The sequence below is a fragment of the Nicotiana tabacum genome, chromosome 13 (genome assembly GCF_000715075.1).
Source record: "Nicotiana tabacum cultivar K326 chromosome 13, ASM71507v2, whole genome shotgun sequence".
In the NCBI taxonomy this organism is placed as follows: domain Eukaryota; kingdom Viridiplantae; phylum Streptophyta; class Magnoliopsida; order Solanales; family Solanaceae; genus Nicotiana; species Nicotiana tabacum.
Window position 1 is genome coordinate 91,477,343 of NC_134092.1, and position 22,558 is coordinate 91,499,900.

Below are 22,558 nucleotides of genomic sequence, written 5' to 3' on the forward strand. Positions count from 1 at the left end.
GGATACCCCTCTGCTTCTGAGACCTAGTTGTCCCTCTCGTTTTCCGCTTCTGCGGAGTTCCCTTCGCATCTGCGGACTCGCAGATGCGGAAATACACTCGCATCTGCGGCCACCCAACTTAGTCCAAAGGTTGCTTATGCGGCCACAGTGCCGCTTTTGCGGCTCCGCACCTGCGGCCAAAACCTCGCAGGTGCGGTTACACCAAATATGCTGCCACCAGCCTTTTCATAAGGCCAAATTCAATCTGTTAACCATCCGAAATCTACCCGAGATCCCCGGGACCTCGACCAAATATACCAACCAGTCCTAAAACACAATATGAACTTAGTCGAGTCTTCAAATCACATCAAACAACGCTAATACCATGAATCGTACCCCAATTCAAGTTTAATGAACTTTAGAGCTTCAAACTTCTATATTCGACGCCGAAACCTATCAAATCAAGTCTGATTGACCTCAAATTTTGTACACAAGTCATAATTGACATTACAGACCTGCTCCCATGTAATCCGACCCCGAAATCAAAAAGTCCACTCTCGGTCAAACTTCCCAAAAATCATATAATTTTCCAACTTTCTCCAATTTGACGTCGAAATAACCTACGGACGTCCAAATCAACATCCGGACACGCTACTAAGATCAAAATCATCATACGAACCTGTTGGAATCTTCAAATCCCGATTCCGAGGTCGTTTACATAAAAAGTCAAACCTTAGCCAATTTTTCCAACTTAAAGCTTCCGAAATTAGAATTTTCTTTCCATATCAATCTCGAACTTTCCGAAATTAAATTCCGACCACACGCACAAGTCATAATACCTGAATTGAAGCTACTCAAGGCCTCAAACCGCTGAACGACGTGCTAGAGCTCAAAACGACCGGTCTGGTCGTTACAGGCCTTTGGGTTCTAAGGATCGATCGACAAATGATCAAAATGATACTATAAAGGGATCTCTTGAAGAGACCCAAGATCTGATTAGTTCTCAGATTCCTGAAGAAAATAATGAACTTCGAGATTCAAATGAGCGAGGAACTTTTAATAAGTTCTACTAGTGATGAGATTAATTTAAATAGATCTAAAATAGTGGTGGATAATATTTTTGCATATAATGTTGCACTTAACATTATGCAAGATAGTGAGGATTTTGAATCCCTCTCTGTCGAAGAATATCGACAAAGATCTGATTGGCCAAAATGGCAAGGGGAAATTCAATCAGAATTGAACACACTTGCTAAAAGAGAGGTCTTTGGACCAGTAGTCCAAACACATGTTGGTATAAAATCAATTGGTCATAAATGGGTTTTTTTGCGAAAAAGGAATGACAAAAATGAAGTTGAAAGATACAAGGCTTGCCTTGTTGCACAAAGATTCTCACAACGACCTGGAGTCGATTATGAAAAAACATATTCACCCGTTATGGATGCCATAACATTTCTATATCTCATCAGTTTAGCCTTATGTGAAAGGCTTGAAATACATCTGATGGATATGGTTACAACTTATCTGTACGGGTCACTTGATAATGAGATTTACATGAAAATCCCTTAAGGATTTAAAATGCTCGAAGCAAATTCAAAATCTCAAAAAATGTATTCAATCAGATTATAAACATCTTTGTACGGTTTAAAGCAATCTGGGCGCATGTGGTATAATCGCCTTAGTGAATATTTGTTGAAAGAGGGTTACATAAATGATGTTATTTGTCCATGTATTTTTATAAAGAAAATCTCATCAGAATTTGTTATACTTGCTGTTTATGTTGATGATATAAATCTTGTTGGAACTCTAGAAGAGCTCCAAAAGGCAATTGAATATCTTAAGAAAGAATTTGAGATAAAAAATCTTGAAAATACAAAACTTTGTCTTGGTCTGCAAATTGAACATTTACCAGACGAGATCTTTATACATTAATCTGCCTATACAGAAAGGGTCTTAAAACACTTTTACATGGACAACGCGCACCCATTGAGTACACCAATGGTTGTTCGATCACTTGAAGTGAATAAGGATCCGTTACGACCTCCAGAAGAGGATGGGGAACTCCTTGGTCCTAAAACACCCTATCTCAGTGCAATTGGTGCACTTATGTATCTTGCTAATGCTACAAGGCATGGCATATCATTTTCTGTTAATTTACTAACAAGATATAGCTCTTCTCCTACACAGAGACATTGAAATATGATTAAGCATATTTTGCGATATTTAAAGGAAACTCTTGATATGAGTTTGTTTTATGCTAACAAAGGTAGTGCAGATCTTGTTGGTTATGCAGATGCAAGTTATTTATCTGATTCTCACAAAACTCGATCTCAAACCGGGTACGTATTTACATGTAGAGGTACTATCATATCATGGCGCTCCACAAAGCAATCTATTGTTGTTACTTCTTCAAATCATGCTGAGATAATAGCTATTCATGAAACAAGTAGGGAATGCATATGGTTGAGATTAATGATTCATTTTATTCAAGAAAAATATGGTTTGGAATGTGATAAAAGATCCACAATTTTATACGAAGACAATGCTGCATGCATAACTCAATTAAATGGAGGATTTATAAAAGGAGATAGAACGAAGCACATTTCACCAAAATTATTCTACACACATGATCTTCAGAAAAATTGTGACATTGATGTGCAACAAATCCGTTCAAGTGACAATCTGGCGGATTTATTCACTAAATCTTTGCCAACTTCAACTTTTGAGAAGATGGTATACAAGATTGGAATGCAGAGACTCAGATATCTGAAACAAGTTTTTTTATCAAGGGGAGTATAAAATATGCGCTATACTCTTTTTCCCTTACTAAGGTTTTTTTTCACAAGATTTTCCTTATAAGGTTTTTAATGAGACAACTAGTTATGCGTATTACTAAATATATGTACTCTTTTTCCTTCACTAGGATATTTTTCCTACGGGGTTTTTCCTAGTAAGATTTTAATAAGACACATTATCTTTTAATGAACATCCAAGGAGGAGTGTTATGAATATATTATATTATGGATGCTCATTTAGTACTCCGTTATAAAGAAGCTTCCTGAAGAAGCTTATCCATATGGGACTCCGCCGTAAATATGTTTATCTATTTAGTACTCTATTGGAAATAAGTTCGGTACTCCGTTATGGATAAATATTATCCCCAGTAGAAGATTATCTATATCTAGTACAATGAGCTTATCCTTTCGGTACTCTATTATGGATAAATATTACCCCCGATAGAAAATTATCTATATCTGATACAATAGCAACTTACAAACAGCTTACACAGCAGCTTGCAGTAGCAGCTTACATAACAACTTACTTTCTTCTATAAATAGAGTAGTTTTCAATTCATTATGTATATTATTTTAAAATTAAATAATATATCAGTTTCTCCCTATACTTATTTTTACTTTACGTCTTTATTTTATAACAAAGAAGAAATTAACGAAAAATTGAGTTGTTTCGTAGGAGCACACTAGCACCACAATTTGCTAAGGGTGATTGGTAGGTAACAACGACTACGTAGACTCCACATCACCCAACACCACCATTGCTCTCTCACCTACCAAAACAGTCAAACTCTCCAAATATTGCCTAGCAGCCATCCCCCATATATATGGGAGGCTACAAATTTATATATAATAATCTAAACCTAACAAATTTCACCCACCAAATTTTGAAAAGAAAGCAAACCGACGTAGGTCAAAGCGACGACGACGGAAAATGGCGTCTTTTGTACCTACCAAACAATTTCTCGGAGCTCCGTCTTCCTCCGATGTCGGATCCTACCGCCTTGGATCTCTTCAGCTACCTTCTAAGCTCTCATCTTCCAATCTTCATATACTTTTTCGTCCGTCACACCCCAAACGGTTAGGTATAAAAATTTAGAATTCCTTTTCAAATTGAACAAATATTTAGGATTCCTTTTAATTATAGATTTATTATTCTTTATTGAGCTTAATACATTTGTTTAATTTTAAGCTCTCTGTTGCTGTTTATCATCGAGAGCAATAAACTTGATTTATGTGTATACTATTAGTTATGTTGCAGTTCTGGTTTGGTTTATTTTAATGATTTTACAGTCTAAATTGACTTTTATAATCTTAGTTATGAGGCCGAAAATGTTTGTTTGATTAAGTTTGACACAAAATAAAACTCTAAGGAGAAGGATTTTGATTCTAATAATTGTCTGCCCTTGGATACGGTTGACCCTACTTTGTGGTCTTTTAAACTTTAGTTGGTGGATTCAACAGAAGCGAATCCCTGACTCGGGCTAGTATCATAGTGCTTTAATAGACATACATATATCTAGACCTTTATTTGCCAATTGACTACGTGAAGTGGTAAGGTCGTCTGGGTGCCAACTTAAAAGCTCTGGTTCATGCTATCTGAAGTAGATTATTTCACATATAATTGTATGGGTCTTCTACTCTCACCATCTTGTTGAAAGATTTGTCACGTTCCTGGTCTGACTAGTAGTTGTGCTGTGCCTTATTTGGCACCATGCCTCCTTGTCTCATTTATTCAATTTAGTCGTGCAAAGAGAAGGTAAAGTGAAAAATGATAGGATTCATGAGAAAAGTTCTCTCTGTTTATATTGGACATGAAATTGGAATCTTTTTCATTTTATTTCGTCAATTTTTGCCAAGAACTCAGAAGTTAAGTTTCATTCAAATTAGTTAATAATTAATCATTGTGACTGACTGTTTTTATGTAATTATTAAGTAGAAAAGTGGTAGGAACTGGAATAAATAGTGCAGTAGCAATAAGTGCAAGAATATGTTCTTCCATAATCTCATCGGTTTTTTACTTCGCAATAACTCAGGATTTAATCCCATAATGTCCAAGACTTGCACTTGAATGACCATAAAGAGGCCTATAAGTATGCCTATTACCTGACTAAGGCATTATTTGCTAATATTTGTCTATATTCTCTAGAGAATATTATATTCTTGTAACTGCAAGTTGATAAGGTGCATCTCGAAACACTGGTAGAACCACCATTCTTTGGTTGTGTTGTCCTTTGTCATGTGGAAATACAAACTATAAAACCTTTTGCCGTCCTTCACGGGCTTGCTGTTAAATGGTAAAAGTTAGTTGGAAACTTATTCTCTCTGCTTGTGTACCCACAGAAATACAGGCTGCTGGTAATACATATGGAAATTACTTCCGTGTTACAACTTTCGGAGAATCACATGGTGGTGGAGTTGGTTGTGTTATTGATGGATGTCCCCCTCGTCTCCCACTTTCTGAATCTGATATGCAGGTTGAACTTGACAGGAGGTATTTCCTTCCTTGTCTCCAGCTAAATTTCTGTGGGATTAATGTGACCAACATCAGCATGATAGCTATATTAAATACCAGGATAAACTTTGACACTTTTGGTACCCTAATCTAGAAAAAGGCTCAACAAGTAGTCTTTGGGATAACTAAGGTTTCATTATTTTATGGTTTGTTTTAGATTGCTTACAAAACTTTGTTATCCAGGAGGCCAGGTCAAAGCCGAATTACCACACCTAGGAAAGAGACTGACACTTGCAAAATATCATCAGGCATTGCCGATGGTTGGTTTTCTGTTCAAATTTCTTGCAACCTATGTCTTCTACCACTTGCCTCTCATGGACTAAGCCATCTGTGTTTATAATTCTTTTGAACTCAGTCTTGTGCATGCATTAACTGCAGGGCTGACTACTGGATCCCCAATCAAGGTTGAAGTACCTAACACTGATCAGAGAGGAAATGTGAGTATGGTCTTTACCTTCTTGACACTTTCTCTGTATCAAATACAACAGGAAAGTGAAATAGGAGATTTAGTTTTAAAATGATAGTAGATTACAGTACTCTGCTTTTAACTCATTGTCAGTTTGTTGCTGTGGTATGCATTATTTCATTAGGGTGAACACAAGTATCTATGTTATGCTTATGCTTATCTTGCTTGGCAATTCATATAGCTGAATATGTTAAGGGATGAGTTATTCCTACTCTTGACTTGACTAATTCATTTTTAACGGGCACAGTGCAGAGCATCGTGGTGATAAGTCAAGTGCCTGTTGCCTGCATTCAGTGGTGGAGTTTGTGTACAAATGAGAGTTTAAAGGATATGAAAATGCCATCTGGGGATTATTAAAAAATTATAAATATTTTCAAGTTAAAACCTGAAGTATATAGATTACGCACAATATCCTGATAAATCCAAGAAAACTTGAAGGAGAAAAAAGGCAAATTTTCAGCCTGCTCTGAGATAGGACATTCAGTATGTTCATTGTGTTGGTGCTTCAGCAAATTGCTGCCAAATTTTCTGTTCTCCTGTACTTATTGGATACATTAATTTCTGCTGAATTACCAGGACTACAGTGAAATGTCCCAGGCTTATAGGCCATCTCATGCAGATGCTACTTATGACTTCAAGTATGGAGTAAGATCCGTACAGGTAATTACCAGATAAATCTAATTATAAAATATCTTTATAGATCCTAATATGTTTAGTTTACTTAGTCCTAGCTCTTATTTTCTTTTAAATTCTTACTACTGGCAATTTCATTTAGGGGGGTGGTAGATCATCAGCAAGAGAAACCATTGGGAGAGTTGCTGCTGGAGCCGTTGCTAAGAAAATTCTCAAACTTTATTCTGGAACTGAGGTATGTTACTCTGTTGGTTTAAGATCCTATATAAAAAAGCCGTATATACTATTGTATCGGAGCAATGTGCAAAAACTCCCTCTAGTGCTCATTTGGGATATATAGTGGTGATATGAAACGCTTTTCAATCCATTCAATCATCCCCCACACCCTTTTTCTTCTGAACAAAAGATTCAGACCTTTAGTTAACTTTTGGGATTAATAACCCATTAATATCTGACAATGTCTCCTTTACTGGGAAGAACCTATTGATCTTATATTCCATACTGCAGGTTCTTGCTTATGTTTCTCAAGTTCACCAAGTTGTACTTCCTGAGGATTGGATTGATCATCAGACTGTGACTCTAGAGCAGGTATACCTCACATCAAAAATGTTTCCAATTTAATATTGGGATAATACATATGTCCCCCTGGATTTGGCCTGCTTTTCCAATAGAGTGCTCGAGCTTTGTGGGGGTCCTATGACCCCCTTATAATCGTTTAAAGTGGTGTAAATACCCCCTTTATCAACCAGCACCAGTTTCACAAAGATATGTGTAACACACGCACCAATCACGTGATGCCCACGTCACTTTCCTTTTTAATACTATTTTTATTTTCTTTTTGTTCACTATTTTTTTCATTTTACCTTTATTTTCCTTTTCTTTCTTTTTTGTGACCCACACCTGGTGGTTCTTCGTGAAATGGTACTACAAGGTGGTGCCAAGGGAGTCACTATTAGTGCAGATGGTGTTCTACAACTCCAGGATCGTCTGTGTGTTCCTAATGTGGATGAACGGAGGAAAAGGATCCTGGAGGAGGCCTCACTCATAGGTGCTCGACTACAATAGGCTTGGTATATAACTTACCATCTGATCTCCAACTAAACCCATCACCAAATCACATCCCAATTCATCAGTTTTAGTAAAGTTTTCATTCGACTCCAACTCGAAGCCTCAATCTCCGATTTTGATACTCAAATCAGTCCCCAATTGTTGCGTCTTCTTCTTGGGCTTCAAGAAATCGAAGAAGGAGAAGGAATTCCTCTATGGCCAGTCCGAAGATCAAGATCAGAAACTGCAATGTTATGAAAGGTAAAATACTAATTAACCATAAGGAAAAGTAAAACAAAAAAGAAGAAAGAAAATGACTGATAGTTAATCCAAAAGCTAAGGAAGTGACGATGGTAATGCAGGACATGAAGGTGGCTTTTGCACGTGGGAGAAGCAAAAAGGAAGAAAAAAGAAAAGAAAAAGAAAGAAATAAAATAAAGTAAAAAGTATATTTTAATTCTAAAGAAAGGAAAAAATACAGTGATTTTTGGCTTATTTTGTCCTCTCACGCGCTACATGGAAGTGCAAAATATTCTCGTGCCACATAAGCATAAAAAGGGTAATAATTCTAGCTCTAACAAGATAGGGGGGTCATAGGACTCCCTTGCAAAGTTTAAGTGTTCTATTGGAAATAAGAAAGATGAAGAATTGATTCATGCAGCAGGTTTTAGAATAGTGATGGGACTATCTGGTAACAATTGATTTCAGCTGCGAATCTTGTTAGGCTTTGGAAGAAATTAATTTAATATATGACATTCCTCCCATCTTTTTTCATTTTTAACCCTGGATGTGGTATACATGAAAATGTTGTCTCTTAGATGATGCTTAATTAGTGTAGTATTTCTAAGGGTAGAGATTTTACATAGATGTTTGAAGAGACTTTGGAGAACAGTAAGGCAATCTTTTGATTGCAATATATAAGTTAGTAATTCAACAAACAAAAAGTGTTCAATCAATTCACTAAAGGAAAATTTGTTTTGCCTCTTAAGCTTAGTACATAGTACATTTACACAAACTTATCAGTAACGTTAAGATGAATTTACTGTTTAATACTTGTGAATAAGTGTTCTGAATGGTAATTTTCTGACTAACATGGTCCATTCTGCTGAGCCCAAAGGTGCAAGTAAGTTTCTCACTGTCAGAATTCCAAAGGCATTAACTTTGGATAACATCTCTTGCTACAGTTCTTTTTTCATCTGAGGCACTCTTTCCAACTATTATCATCCCATATGAATGTCCTTTGGTTTTCTTTAGCTCTTCCCTTTTTTGCTTCCTTATTTGGGAGTCAAAGATCTAAAGATGCTTGCTTCTTTGTTGGTTGTGAGGAAAGGATTAACTTGCCTGTTGGGTGTCATTTTATTTGACAAGTGAAAAGAATTTCACTTCATCAAACTTTGAACTGAAATGTTGAGTGGACGAGCTCCTGATTTAAGGTCTTTTAGTGGTAATATTGCACTTAGAAATAGTTTCATTACAAAAAAGCTCAGGAAGCTAGCCTCAAGCTGCCAGCTGAAAGGTATTCTAGGACGGATCTCTTGTTCACTTAGCAATATAGTTTTCCACTTAGCAATATAGTTTTCCTTTGTTGCTAACTTCTCGGTTTCTCTCTCAAGAAGAAGAAGAGCAAAAGAAAAATTCTTATTGTACAGATAGTCATATCACTTGCTTTTTTCAGGATATTGGAAAGAGTTGACAATAGCTTGAAAAAGGCATTGGTTGTGTGCTTTAATCACCATATTCACTAACCTTTCTTCTGGTGAACTCATCTAATCAGAAAAATTGATTTATCTTCCTCAAGAAATTGCAAGATATCCCTGATGTCACATTAAGCTTCATTAAGTTCCTTGAAGTCTTACTCAACCCTTTGTTTAAGTAGCTTCTAGGAAGAGGAGATGAGAATTATTACCTCAAAGTACAAAGCCCTTAGATGGATGTTTTGGATAACAGTGATTGAAAGCTTATTTGGAATCCTATATATTGAAGAGGGTAATTAGGGAATGTTTGGATGGAATTATAAATATAGTTGGCTGCTAATACGAGCCATGTTTATTGATCAGGTACGTTTTTGCCTTTTGCTAAAGCTTTTGAACCAAATGGTGACATGTTGCCTCTCACTCTTCCGCAATCAAGAGACAGTCCATGGCTATCTCGTCCCACTTCCATTATGGTATTTGAACTGGCTGTAAAAGTCCTGCGGTCTCCGGTGTTCAACCTTAACCAGCTCGCCCAGCATTTAGCTACATTCTCAGCGACATCCCTCTTCATACCTTTCCACCATAGAGTGGGAGGATCATCCAGTACTAAGAAGGATGCACTTGAAGCATCCATGTCTTTCTCTTGAAATTATGCTATTGGTGTACCAACAAAGTCAAAGCTGTTGGTATTATAGGATAATGAGCAGTCTAATTCATGTTATGACCTAATATAAAGGAAAATGATTCTTGAGTGCAATCAAACATATCCTTGGTTAGGCAATAGTGTTGCAACCAATAACTTGCTTTCTATAGTGAAAGTCAAGTTGGATGCGTTCACCAATTAGACGCGACGGGTAACACCGATCATTGTGTTATTTTTGTGCCCGACACTCAATTCACCTTGCCAGTTTAGCTTTGTCACTATATCGGAGTCCAATGTAAAATTAGCTCCTAATCATCTCCATTTCATCAAAGACCTTTCTTTGGGGAAGAGGGAAAGGTTTCTTCCATAGGATCTGGTCTCGTTTCCCTCTGTTTGACCAATCCTTGGGGTAAAGAAAGAGGAGGAGACTCTACTACTAGTCCAGTGAAAGGGCATATGGCTCAGCTAATTTGACGAGGTTTTGTTTAATCTCATGAGTTTGTAGAGACTCAAGTGGGTTTGTCTAGTGGGACTTTCTTTTGTCAAAGTTTGTCTTCGAACCCTTTTTGTCGCTCAAGGCTATATTAAAGCTAGATACAAGAAAATAAATGATTCCTCATCCAGTCAGTAACTGACGTGAGATTGTAGCAGCTGCTAATGCTACTTAGGGTATTGGTATAGGTTTGTGCATGCGATGATGGACACTAACCCTTTTAGCTGATACAGACCACTGTAGCACATGAAGGCCACTATGTTTCTGGCTTTTTAGGCAACAAATTGGAGACTTTTTGTGCTTCTATTTATGGCTTCCTTGCTCACCAATAATAGTCATTTTATGAGCTTTCGAGTTAATTGTTTGATGTTTTTCATGCTGATCAAGCTAGTAACTGTTTCTGGTAATTATCTATTTTATACCAGATAGAAAGCAATATTGTCCGATGCCCGGATCCAGAATATGCAGAGAAGATGATTGCTGCTATTGATGCTGTACGAGTGAGAGGGGACTCTGTTGGTGGAGTTGTAACTTGTATTGTTAGAAATGTCCCACGAGTAAGCTATCTCTCCTTTTATTTTTAAGTGTAATACGTATATTTGCACCTCTTTGGTAACTTCCACACAAAATTTCGTCTCTAATTTTAAAAGAGGTGCCTGAGAGTTTATTAATGTTTAATAGGGTCTTGGTACGCCAGTCTTCGATAAACTTGAAGCTGAGCTAGCTAAAGCTTGCATGTCATTACCTGCAACAAAGGGTTTTGAGTTTGGAAGTGGCTTCGGAGGTACAGCTTCTTTACTTCCCTGTTTCTGCAAGATGTAGTTTAACTTTTTCACTGAAACCCTTGGGCATGTTTAGTCAAAGGATTCTCCATGAGTCCTAAGCATATATAGATTCCTCAAAACTTTCTTAAAATGGATGAATTTTGCAACTTTTCCAAACACCTTCAAGAATTATTATAATACTAATCATTTAGCTGTTCTGTCAAAACGTCAAATAATTGTTTTGATAACCGAGAAATCCCCGAGGGCTAATGGCGCATGGTTTGAAACTCGTTGGATAATAAAACCGTCCTACCCTTCTCCAGTCAATTACTAGACTTTTGTCTGCAGAAGGGTTTGATCCTGTGAGGTACGTCTAACATCACGTGCTGCGCTCTTACAACTAGACCAAAGCCCTGGGGAAACGTCAAATAATGGACCTTTGCCATGGCATGTACTCTGAATGGCATCTTCTCTGAGTATTATATGGGGCATTGACCTCTGTAGAAATTCAGAAGAAACTGTCCGCTAAAATGTAGCTTAAGATGTCATTTGATAAAAGATGCAGACAAGCTTCTTTAAGGACTTCTAGCTCTGAATGATGGTTAGATGATGGTGTAATATGAGGCTTCTATGATTGTCAACAAGAAAAGGAAGGGTGATGATTGAAGCAGGTGATCAGGACTTTAAACAGTGTTTTGGATCCTTAAACCATGTTGGAGTCAAGTTAGGTCTAAGCTGCGCAGAGAGTGTTGGTTGCTGCTCTGACCATATGAGGAGGCAGATAAAGGTTTTACTAACATTTCCTATTTTATTCACTATCAAGTGACTCAAGCTGTGAGTTGGTGGGGCTAGCGTTTGAGGTTGGCATATCAGTTCTAAACCATAGTTTTGAGTACTTCTGACCTATTTCAATAACTTACAATAAGGGTAAGTTCTACAGAGTGGTAGTTAGACCGACTATGTTGTATGGAGCCGAGTGTTGGCCAGTCAAGAAATCTCATGTTTAGAAGATGAAAGTAGCAGAAATGAGGATGTTGAGATGGATGTGTGGGCATACCAGGAAGGATTAGATTAGGAATGAAGTTATTAGGGACAAGGTGGGCGTGGCGTGGAGGACAAATTGTGGGAATCCAGGCTGAGATAGTTCGGGCATGTGAAGAGGAGTGACACCGATAACCTAGCTAGGGGGTGTGATAGGTTGACCATGGCGGGCCAGAGAAGGGTAGAGGGAGGCCTAAGAAGTACCGGGGAGCTATGTTACTCGGACTCTTCAAAAATGTTGTTTGGTGCGTGTCGGATCCTCCAAATTTAGTGCATTTTTGGAGGATCCGACACGGGTGCGGCAACATTTTCGGAGAGTCCGAGCAACATAGCCGGGGAGAGGTGGTTATGCAAGACATGGAACGACTTCAGTTTACCGAGGACATGACCCTCGATAGGAAGGTGTGGAAGTCGAGAGTTAAGGTTGTGGGTTGACAAGTAGTCGAGAGTTTCTTCTAGTTCTACCAGTAGTATTAGTACTAGTCTTGTATTTTCCTAGTCCTAGCCCTTCCTTGTTATTACACGGTGTATCTTTCTTACCGGTAGTATTGGTACTATTCTTGTACTTTCGCATTCCTAGATCATTGTTAATGCACACTGGGCCATTTGTTTCCATTGACCTATTACCTTGTTGTTGCTACTGTCTGTATATTGCTTTTTTCCCACTATTCATGAGTCGAGGGTCTATTGGAAAAAACCTCTCTACCTTCCTAAGGTATACACTTTGCCCTCCCCAGATCCCACTTGTGGGATTTCACTGGGTATGTTGTTACAAACGTTCTTAGATGCTACTTTCTCTGATGGATATATAAGTATAAATTTGCTTCTGGTGAAAATTAAAGGCACATTCATGACTGGTAGCGAGCATAATGACGAATTCTATATGGATGAGCATGGCCGAATCAGGACAAGAACCAACAGATCTGGTGGTATCCAGGTACACTTTGTGCAGTATTTTTTTGGTATGTGTATTTAGAGGAGCAATTTTTTTAATTATGTCTTTTAATTTGCAGGGCGGTATATCAAATGGAGAAGTTATCAATATGAAAATAGCTTTCAAGCCAACTTCAACTATTGCTGTGAGTACTCCGACTCTGTGTCTTCCATCCATTTATTTCTTTTTCGTCCTTCCTGGTGTAGGATGATGATGTTATACTGCTCCAGCACCTTGGCTTCGTTGTTTATTTGGAGTGAACTACTATATGTTTTTGTCAAGCTGAGCTTCTTGTTTGCCATTTTCTCGCAAGAAATAGTAGTTATTCATAAGTTGATATTCTATTATTTGACTAGGTCAATTATTTATTTCAGGACTATATGTAAATCAGTTTAAGTATCTTATTTCAATTCTCTTGCAGAGGAAGCAGCAAACTGTGACGAGAGATAAACATGACACAGAACTCATTGCTAGGGGTCGCCATGATCCTTGTGTAGTTCCCCGAGGTTTGTCTCTGAATTTATAGTTGCCTGCTATTCCTTGTTTTGATTGCCTCTCTGCATTCTCTACTATAACCTTGTCTAGTCTTTAGAAGCCATTGAGACTTGCCTGAGAATCAGGGCAAGGTTTCCTTATCCTCTATTAGGCACAAGCTGAAATGCGTTAGCTTTTTAACTTATTGATAACATACCCAGAAAGGACATCTGCTGTCCTTCATTCCTTTTTCCCTGAAAAATGACAATAGTTTTGATGTTGTGATGCCACAGCTGTTCCTATGGTTGAAGCAATGGTAGCCCTGGCGCTTGTGGATCAGTTAATGGCTCATTATGCACAGTGTATGCTGTTCCCAATTAATCCTGCATTGCAGGAACCTTTGCAGTCATCGACACCCGAGTCAGCTGAGGTTACCCTCTGAATGGAGCTGAGCAGCTTTTATGTGTAATTTTTATCAACACCTTAGTAGTTTTACTGTTTAGAGGAGACGGATATCTCCTTTTTGCCTCTTTATCACTCATGGGTAAGCCGGGACCTATCTTAAGTGCATTTACGTCAATGTAAAATTGTGCGCCATTGATTAGGCAATTTTAGGTTTTTATTCCATTTAAGTTGTGCCTTTGTACTTTTCCGTCTGCTATCGTTCAGAGTTTTTTTTCTTCTTCCAGTAAAATAGTATTGTAACCTGTATGAATATATACCTGGCACGTCAAAATTTAATGAAATAAATTTGCTCAGTCATAATTGTTGTGCAATTCGTTGTTTAAACTCATTTATGAAGAAGGTACCTACATACATCTTGATCTAATGTAGAGAGGGGTTGTTGACTTGACCACTAGTTCCTTTCATGCTTAAGAATTCTTGTTCCTGCTGATTACAGGAGGGATGCCAAGTTTTTGTATATCTTGAGTTTTTGGATAGGGAACTTACAGGAAATTGTATCTCAATTTTCATCTGAAATGGAAAGAGAATCAGAGCTCAAAGGACTTTGAACTTTTGTACGGAGACCACAATGATTTTATCTACCTTTCTAACATTATCTAAAAAGAAAATAAAAAAGAAAATTGTCATATTTGTTTATACTGGCACCCTTAAATTCACACTTCATGACATTCTTTCCTGCAAACAGAAATAAACTTTAGCAGGCTCAAGTTGAAAATTTGGTTTCCTCGAGTGTCTGGCATGAAGGAAAATGTTTTAATTGAAAAATGTGGTTTTCTTATTTATTTTCAGTGTTTAGTTGGTGAGTATAAACTATTTTTCGAGAAATATTTTCCTCCCAATTTCTTTTGCTCCTTCCCCCACCCCAAACAAACGTTATTCTTCTTGGTTCCAGAGATACTGGTTTTCAGAGCGACTCAAAATGGCAAAAGTGATTTAAGACAACTGCAATCAAAATAATACTCACAGTTTATTCAATGGTGTTATGCCAAATCCTCAAATGTTTCAAGATTTCTCCTCGTTTTCACTTCCAGTTATTCCTAGAATCCTAGTATATTAATGGTATATGTTAAAATTATCAACATACGTGTCATAATCTATTTATATAGGTATATTATACTACTTTTATACCATTTAATGGTATTTATAACGTATATAAGTATAATGGTATATGAAAAGTATATATTATACCTATATAAATAATATATGTGATATATTACTACTAATATAAATGACATATGTTAGTTATACTATAATTATATAAACTGTGTAAGCGGATGACCACATGACTATCGCAAGAAAGGTTCCTCTGCAGATACAGGTCTCGTGATAGCCTCACGACAGAGCCTCGTTTATTTGCATTTAATGGAGATCTGAATCTTAATCATTCAAATCACATTTATTTTTTAAGTCTGAATTTGAATCTAATCGTTAAGTGTGTTTGTTTTTTAAATTTCACAATCACTTAATGAGTCTGAATAAGTCTGAATGATGAAGATCCATAACAGATACTTAATTTCATTAAGATGTTATTATTCATATTCACATTTAAGTACTATCACTGTCCACCATTATCAACTATCACCATGCACCCACCACCCACTACCTCCATACTCGACCATCACCGGCGACCACCACCATCCTCAAGTATCGTCGTCACCGCCATCATTATGATGTTTTGGGATTGGTATCAATATTAGCTCTAACACCAAAAATCATTGAAATTGTCTAGATTATCAAAATTTCAAGAATGGTATTTTTATGATTTGACTCTAAGAGGTAATTTCACAACTTGAACTTCATTTATTATGCATTGATGAGTATAAGCCGTGTATTTATGAGTTGAATTGAAGTTTGATGTTAGCCTTAGGATGGGTCATTAATAGTGGTGATTGGGTGGTTGAAAAAGATGATGAATAATACTCCCTCCGTTCACTTTTACTTGGTATGTATATTAAAAATAAATTTTTATTTTTACTTGTCACTTAACGCATATCAAGAGGAGATAATTTTTTTTTTCCTGTTATACCCACAATATTTATTATTCATTTCAAATCGTTTTCTCAAATCCAATAAAATATGCATCAATTAATATGTGTATCATGGTAAATTATGTACTTCATTTATTATTTTTTAAGGGACATGAAAAGTCAAAACGTGCCAAGTAAAAGTGAATGGAGGGAGTGGTCGAAAGTATTAAATGGACCTTGTAAGAACCCAAGTAGCATTTATAACCTATTAAATGAATGAGAATGTAATGGTAAATCAAGATTTCACCTTAGATATTGAATTAAAGGTTTGGGTGGTTTGGAGTCAATAACCAAGACCTAAATGAATTATTTTGAGCGTAAAAATGATATGGTTGAGTTATATTTATGTAGATTAATAATTATTGAGGGAATAAGCTCATTGGGATTGCTTAAAAGGCTAGGGTTGAGGTACTTGAAGATCTATCTTTTTTTAGTTTATTTCCTCAAATTTTATATCTTCAAACGTTTATTTATGGAATTTGAAATGTGAATACATGTTCGTTGTAGCGAGAGAGGATGCCAATAGATTGCATGGTTGTGCTATCTTGTATATGAATTGATATGTTTTCACTGATTTATGCCTAGTGCATTATGACAAGAGCATAATTGCGGATCCAGGATTTTGGGTTCATCTGTGATTAATTTTTTTGATGTAAAGTTACTATCAATCACATCGTATAGGTATATAGCTATTTATATATAAAGTGAATTAGATAAAATAAACAAAGAAAAGTAAAAAAAAAAAAGGAAGGTAAAACATATTCAGAAGCAAAAGATTAAAAGTAGTAGCATTGGCTCAAAAAAGTCGCTAGTGAAAACTGAAAGTGCTTGATAATATAAGAAAAAATGGAAAAAAGCTTGCTAGGAGTGAGATACGATCTCTCACCCTTTGACATTCGTAGCTATTCAACACTTATCATAAACCAAAGCACCCATCAGACCCTTGTTATTTGGGTGCTTGCTGTTTTTCTATATCACAGTTTTTAAATTTCTATATAACTATACATACTCCGAGTCGAAATTAATGGATGTTTGAGCATTCAATTTCTATATATGAATCCGCCCCTGCATGAGGATAACACATAACTTTAAGATTTTTACAAGATATTTCAATGATTTGAAAAACTAATGTCATGATATGGGTGTGGATATTATGAAACCATAGTTTATGTATGACCTCAAATATGAATTTTATGACATGATCAAAAGGTTATGTTATTAGAAAATGATATGATAAGGCCATGAGTGCCAAGATTTAGGAAACGGAAAAGGGCAAAACATGTCCTACAACTATGGAAAATAGAGTATTTACCCCTAATTTGAATTTGGTCCCAAACATAACCTTATCATTAGTGGATTGATTCAGATTTATCCCTCAACTATAGAAAATAGAACAAATGTGCCCTCCATTTGTATTTGGTCCCAGATGTGCCATTATCATGAGTGGACTAGCTCATATTTGTCCCAAAAAATTAACAAAATTCATTTTTGTTCGATCAGTCCTTTTATTTTTAGGGAAAAAAATCCGACTTTCTATTTCTAAAACAACGAGAGGAAGAACAAAAAGAAAAAAGAAAAAAAAATAAAAGAAAAAGAATATGTATCTTTTTTTAGAAATACACATCAAAAGTAGAGATTCACATAACATTTTATTTTGCTCAAATGTGTCATGACCCAAAATTCACCTAGTCGTGATGGCACCTAACCCAGTACTAGGTAAGCCTAACATAAAAATAGATAACCCAAGTGAAAGATCAAAATAAGAAGAATGATAATAACTGAATTCTATACAACTTTTCAAGGACTAGTAGTACAAGTCATGAGCTACTATGATTTAGATTTACAAACTAGTATGAAGAATAAATACAATATCTATTTAAAGTTTACATAAACAGAATTTAAAATTCTAAACTACCATGAACAAAAGGTAGCTTGAATCTGGAATGCGAGTGCGTCTTCAATGCTAGGCTTCGTCTTCCACAACTACACAGCTCCAAGATCTGCACACAAGATGCAAAAGTGTAGTATGAGTATAACGACCCATGTACTCAATAAGTATCTTGACTAACCTCCATGAAGTAGTGACGATATTTTAAGTTAAAAGATACTTACTCAATATTTTACGTGTGCAGATGATAAGCAGAGAGAGCAATATGAGAAAGAGACACGAAATAATCGCGTATAGATGAAACAAGAATACTACTGATAGAGGGCCCCAGAATATCATCACATCTCAGTTTCACAACACAATATGATAACAAAAATCAATAGACAAGAATAACCATAATAAATTTTTTTCGTTGCGACGTGCAACCCGATTTCATATATAAAATTTTCTCCATTGCGACGTGCAGCCCGATCTCACATATAATATAAATACCGTTGTGGCGTGCAACCCGATCTCATATATATATATATTATTAATACCGTTGCAGCGTGCAACCCGATCTCACATATACTATCAATACCATTGCGGCGTGCAACCCGATCCCATATCTCATATCAATACCATTACGATGTGCAACCCAACCCCATATATAATAAACTCATACATAGCTATTCTACAACAACCAAACACGGGAAATTAACAACGTAATACCAAGAAAACTAACACGTAAAATTCAACTAGGAATACAAATTCAACAAAGTAAGATGAGCAACACAACATCCCAGAGCTAGTCTCCCACATATAAAGACAAGGCTTTCACAAAGTACAAATACATAGCCAATCCAAAAGTTACCCAATTCGGCTAAGCAAAGAAGTGTAGAACATGAAACGGGGGAAGATATACGTCAAGTCAAAACAAGCATCAAGTAGAGGTATGTAAAAAATGAAATCATGTAACAAGTGGAGACATGTAACATGTTTGGGCTAATAACAAGTAAAGGCATGAATTCGAAATGACATGTAGCAAAAGTAAGTCAAGTACAAGCATAGGAGTAACAGTAACAGGCAAGGTAGAAACATAGATATAATAGTAACATGCCAAATAGGAACACATATAGGTAACAACATAAGGATCACAAACGGGAAAGTAACATACAAAACAACAAAACATTAATGGAAACCAAAGTAGAGGGCATGTAAGTGTTTAACGAACGAGTAATCATAATAAGATTCCAACTGCCATTCCTCTCACATGATAACAACGAATCGGCCAATCTTATTTCACACTGCACAACAATACTCATCAGCCAACATCATATCAACCGCACAGAAATACCCATCGTGCCAAGCATAGCCCTAATGCCCCAATCATCATCTCCTATTACGGATAAAGAAGCTCAAGTAACATGAAAATAATAGGTATAAATGAGTGTTCATGATCCTACAATCATTCAAGTATGTAAGCAGTCTAAAAAAATAATATATTTAAATCCTTTTAAGATGTCATATATTCTAGCATGATTTCTAACGCAGCTAATTGAGTTTATTAGTCATAGAACTAAATAAAGCATAAGTCAAGGGATCACCAAGTTCAATGAAGCACAAAGAAGCATATAATTCTCTCTTCCGAGCATGGAAACCCCGGCACATGCCTATACGCCCGTCACCTCGTATATGCATCACCCCCGCATATAGCAAACAATATCATTTAGTAGAAAAAGTTCCTCCAACAAATCTAGGCAAGACAATTACCTTAAATAAGCTAAATCAACACTCTAAGAAGACCTTCCAGTGCAACAACCTCCTGATAGATCAAATCTAGCCAAAATAACTTAATATTATAAATAAAAGCCATAAGAAACGATTCCGAATAATAAAGTTTTGTTATTTAACTAAAATAAAAAAGTCAACCCCGAGCTCACCCTCGAAACCCGACAACATTCACAAATTCTGAACACCCATTCCAATACGAGTCCAAATATATGTGTTATATCCAAAGCCGATCTCAAATCGACCCTCAAATCATCAATTTATATTTTAGAATTTTCTTAACTAAAATTCCCAATTTTTCAATTTGATTCATCAAACAATCGTTAAATTCAAGGTTGGAATCATGAAATGTAAATAAATACGAGTAAAAAATACTTACCCCAATCTAAATAGTAAAAATATCCTCTAACATTGCCCAAATTCGAGCTCCAAAAACTTGTGAGAAAAAGTGACTAAATTTCAGAACAAGTAAAAAAAATGCGGCAGCTGTTCCAACTCGAATCAGAATGACCGCGAAACTCATATTTGATAAGCCCAACATAATTCTTGCAAGATTACACCCAAGATAGCCTTTTGAATCACTCAATTTGGCCTTAAATGAGGGAGATATGATGTTTTGAAGTTTTAAAGGAAATCTGAAAATTTTAGGGACATAATCGGTATTGTCGGAATTGTTTACTCCAGAAAAATCAGCAACGACAAAAACTTCGTTTTAGCACCCAAAACTCATTTGGAACGTCCCGGACACAAACCATATATGCATTTCAATCATAAAACAGGCTACGATCCTGTTCTCCCACTCAAAATACGGAAAAGACATTGTCTTGACATAATATTGACCGTGGTCAAACTCCAAATCCTTAACTTAACTAGTATCTCAACCAATAATCCAAAACACATCCGAGCCTCTCGAGACCTCATCCAATCATACCAACAAGTACAAATGCATTATACAAACTTATCCAAGGTATCAAAACACCCACGAGAACATCACAATAAAGAATCGAGGCTCAAACTGAATAGAATTTCTCAAGTTGTTAAATCTTCATTCCTTCAAAAGAGTGTCTGAATCACACTTACACACTTCGGATTACTTCCAAACTTTACACACAAGTTCAATTTAACTATATAGACCTATACAAAGTCTCAGAACACCAATTAGAGTCCGTCAACTCTTGGTCAAACTTATGAACTCTTAAGTTCTTTAAATTGCCAACTTTCGATAAATAGTGTCGAATCCTTCTAGGAACCTCCAAAACCGAATCCGAACATATGTACAAGTTCAAAATCATCATATGAACCTATCGGAATCATAAAAACTCGATTATGAGCCTGTTTACCCAAAAGTCAAACCTTGGTCAACTCTTCCAACTTAAAGCTTCCAAATCAAGAGTCATTCTTCCAAATCAATCCCGAACCACTCAAAAACTTAAACCGACCATACACACAAGTCATAATACATCATATGAAGCTACTCAAAGTCTCAAACCAACGAACAGAAAATTAAAGCTTAAAACGATCGATTGGGTCGTTACATTCTTCCCCGCTTAAACATACATTCATCCTCGAACGTGCCAAGAGTAATTTCGAAGCCATCAAATTACTGTATAAACCCTCCATACAAATACTCATGGGTGATCCCACGTTACCTCAATCCATAAAAGCCCATCGACATAATCTCGACTGAAGATTCTTCTTTTAACCTTAACTGATAAGCCTTAGAACCAAATTTCAACATCCAAGACTCCTTCTATGAAGCGATTCTCTCATACACACACTATATTGATCTCAACCAGCTGCAACAAATCATAAATATATTCACAAGATATAACCACACAATGTAGCCCATCGCTTATATGCCCATAGCAATATTTCTGACCACAATAGCTGACCATTACCAAACCCACTACCGGTAACAAACCTCATATCAAATAAAACCTTGTTTCAAACCTTCGTACTCTGCCAATGATGAAAGAAACATGTAGAAACTCATTATCACTCACCCAATTAATAAGTCACGGAGTTCTCTCGTCCGACAAGGACCATTGCCAAATTCTGAGCGAAAATATGGTATTATTCTTCCAAACATTCCTTACCCCAATACAATAGTGCAAATCCCAAGTCCAAAAATATCATCTCAACCAATACAAGCAGCCCAACTAACAAGTCACACTAAAAGCCACATAGAACTCACACAATGTGGTCCATACACCAAATAATCAATAACTTAGATATATCAGAAAATGGAAAGAAAACAAGGTACGAGGATTATCCAACGAGTACAACTGATATAACAACAAAAGCATAGTTTCATGAACTCATCCCAAAAAGGGAAAACAAAACACACTAAATAAACACAAGTAAGGGTATCCCATGTAACTCCGTTGCGACGCGCAACCCGATCCCAAACATATCAATCCACATAGAGATACCTATTGAGCCATAATGCTCGTGCTCACTAAGCACATGTGCGTAAACATCAAACACGATAGAGTGCACAAGTATAACTGTGTGGAGCTGAGTAGGCATAATACAATACGGAAAAAGGGCAGCACAACTAGGGTGCAATAAGCAAATCAATATCATAAGATCCATTTCGCTCACATATCCCCACAAGGCCTAAACGGGATTACAATATGCGTGCAATAATCAAGTAGCCTCACAACCCGTCATAGTATAAGATAGAAGCATATAACATAGATCAGGGCATGGATAACATCCATTCTACCCGATGATATACCTATAGTAACAGTTGCGTAAGAGTAAGAAAACCCGACATGATATAGAATACTTAGTCTCATTAGGCCTACAAATAGCCCCCAAACCAATTCCGATCATCCCCAAACAGGTAAGCAACCTTCCAAAAGTTTATAGCAACCTATCTATAACACATACCATCACCTATCCAATTCTTATCATATTTTTACAGTCCG

General features: G+C 36.5%; 1 protein-coding gene across 1 annotated transcript; it reads left to right on the forward strand.

Annotated features, from left to right (window-relative positions):
* Positions 1-3,626: 3,626 nt before the first annotated feature.
* Positions 3,627-14,107, forward strand: LOC107790266 (chorismate synthase 1, chloroplastic-like). The gene is given in 13 exon segments (NM_001325491.1): positions 3,627-3,856; positions 5,115-5,265; positions 5,470-5,546; positions 5,665-5,723; positions 6,329-6,412; positions 6,528-6,620; positions 6,893-6,973; positions 10,688-10,819; positions 10,944-11,046; positions 12,910-13,004; positions 13,081-13,146; positions 13,423-13,507; positions 13,769-14,107. Coding segments are annotated over 13 exon segments (1,326 nt in total). The 5' UTR covers positions 3,627-3,705; the 3' UTR covers positions 13,918-14,107.
* The last annotated feature ends 8,451 nt before the right edge of the window (positions 14,108-22,558 follow it).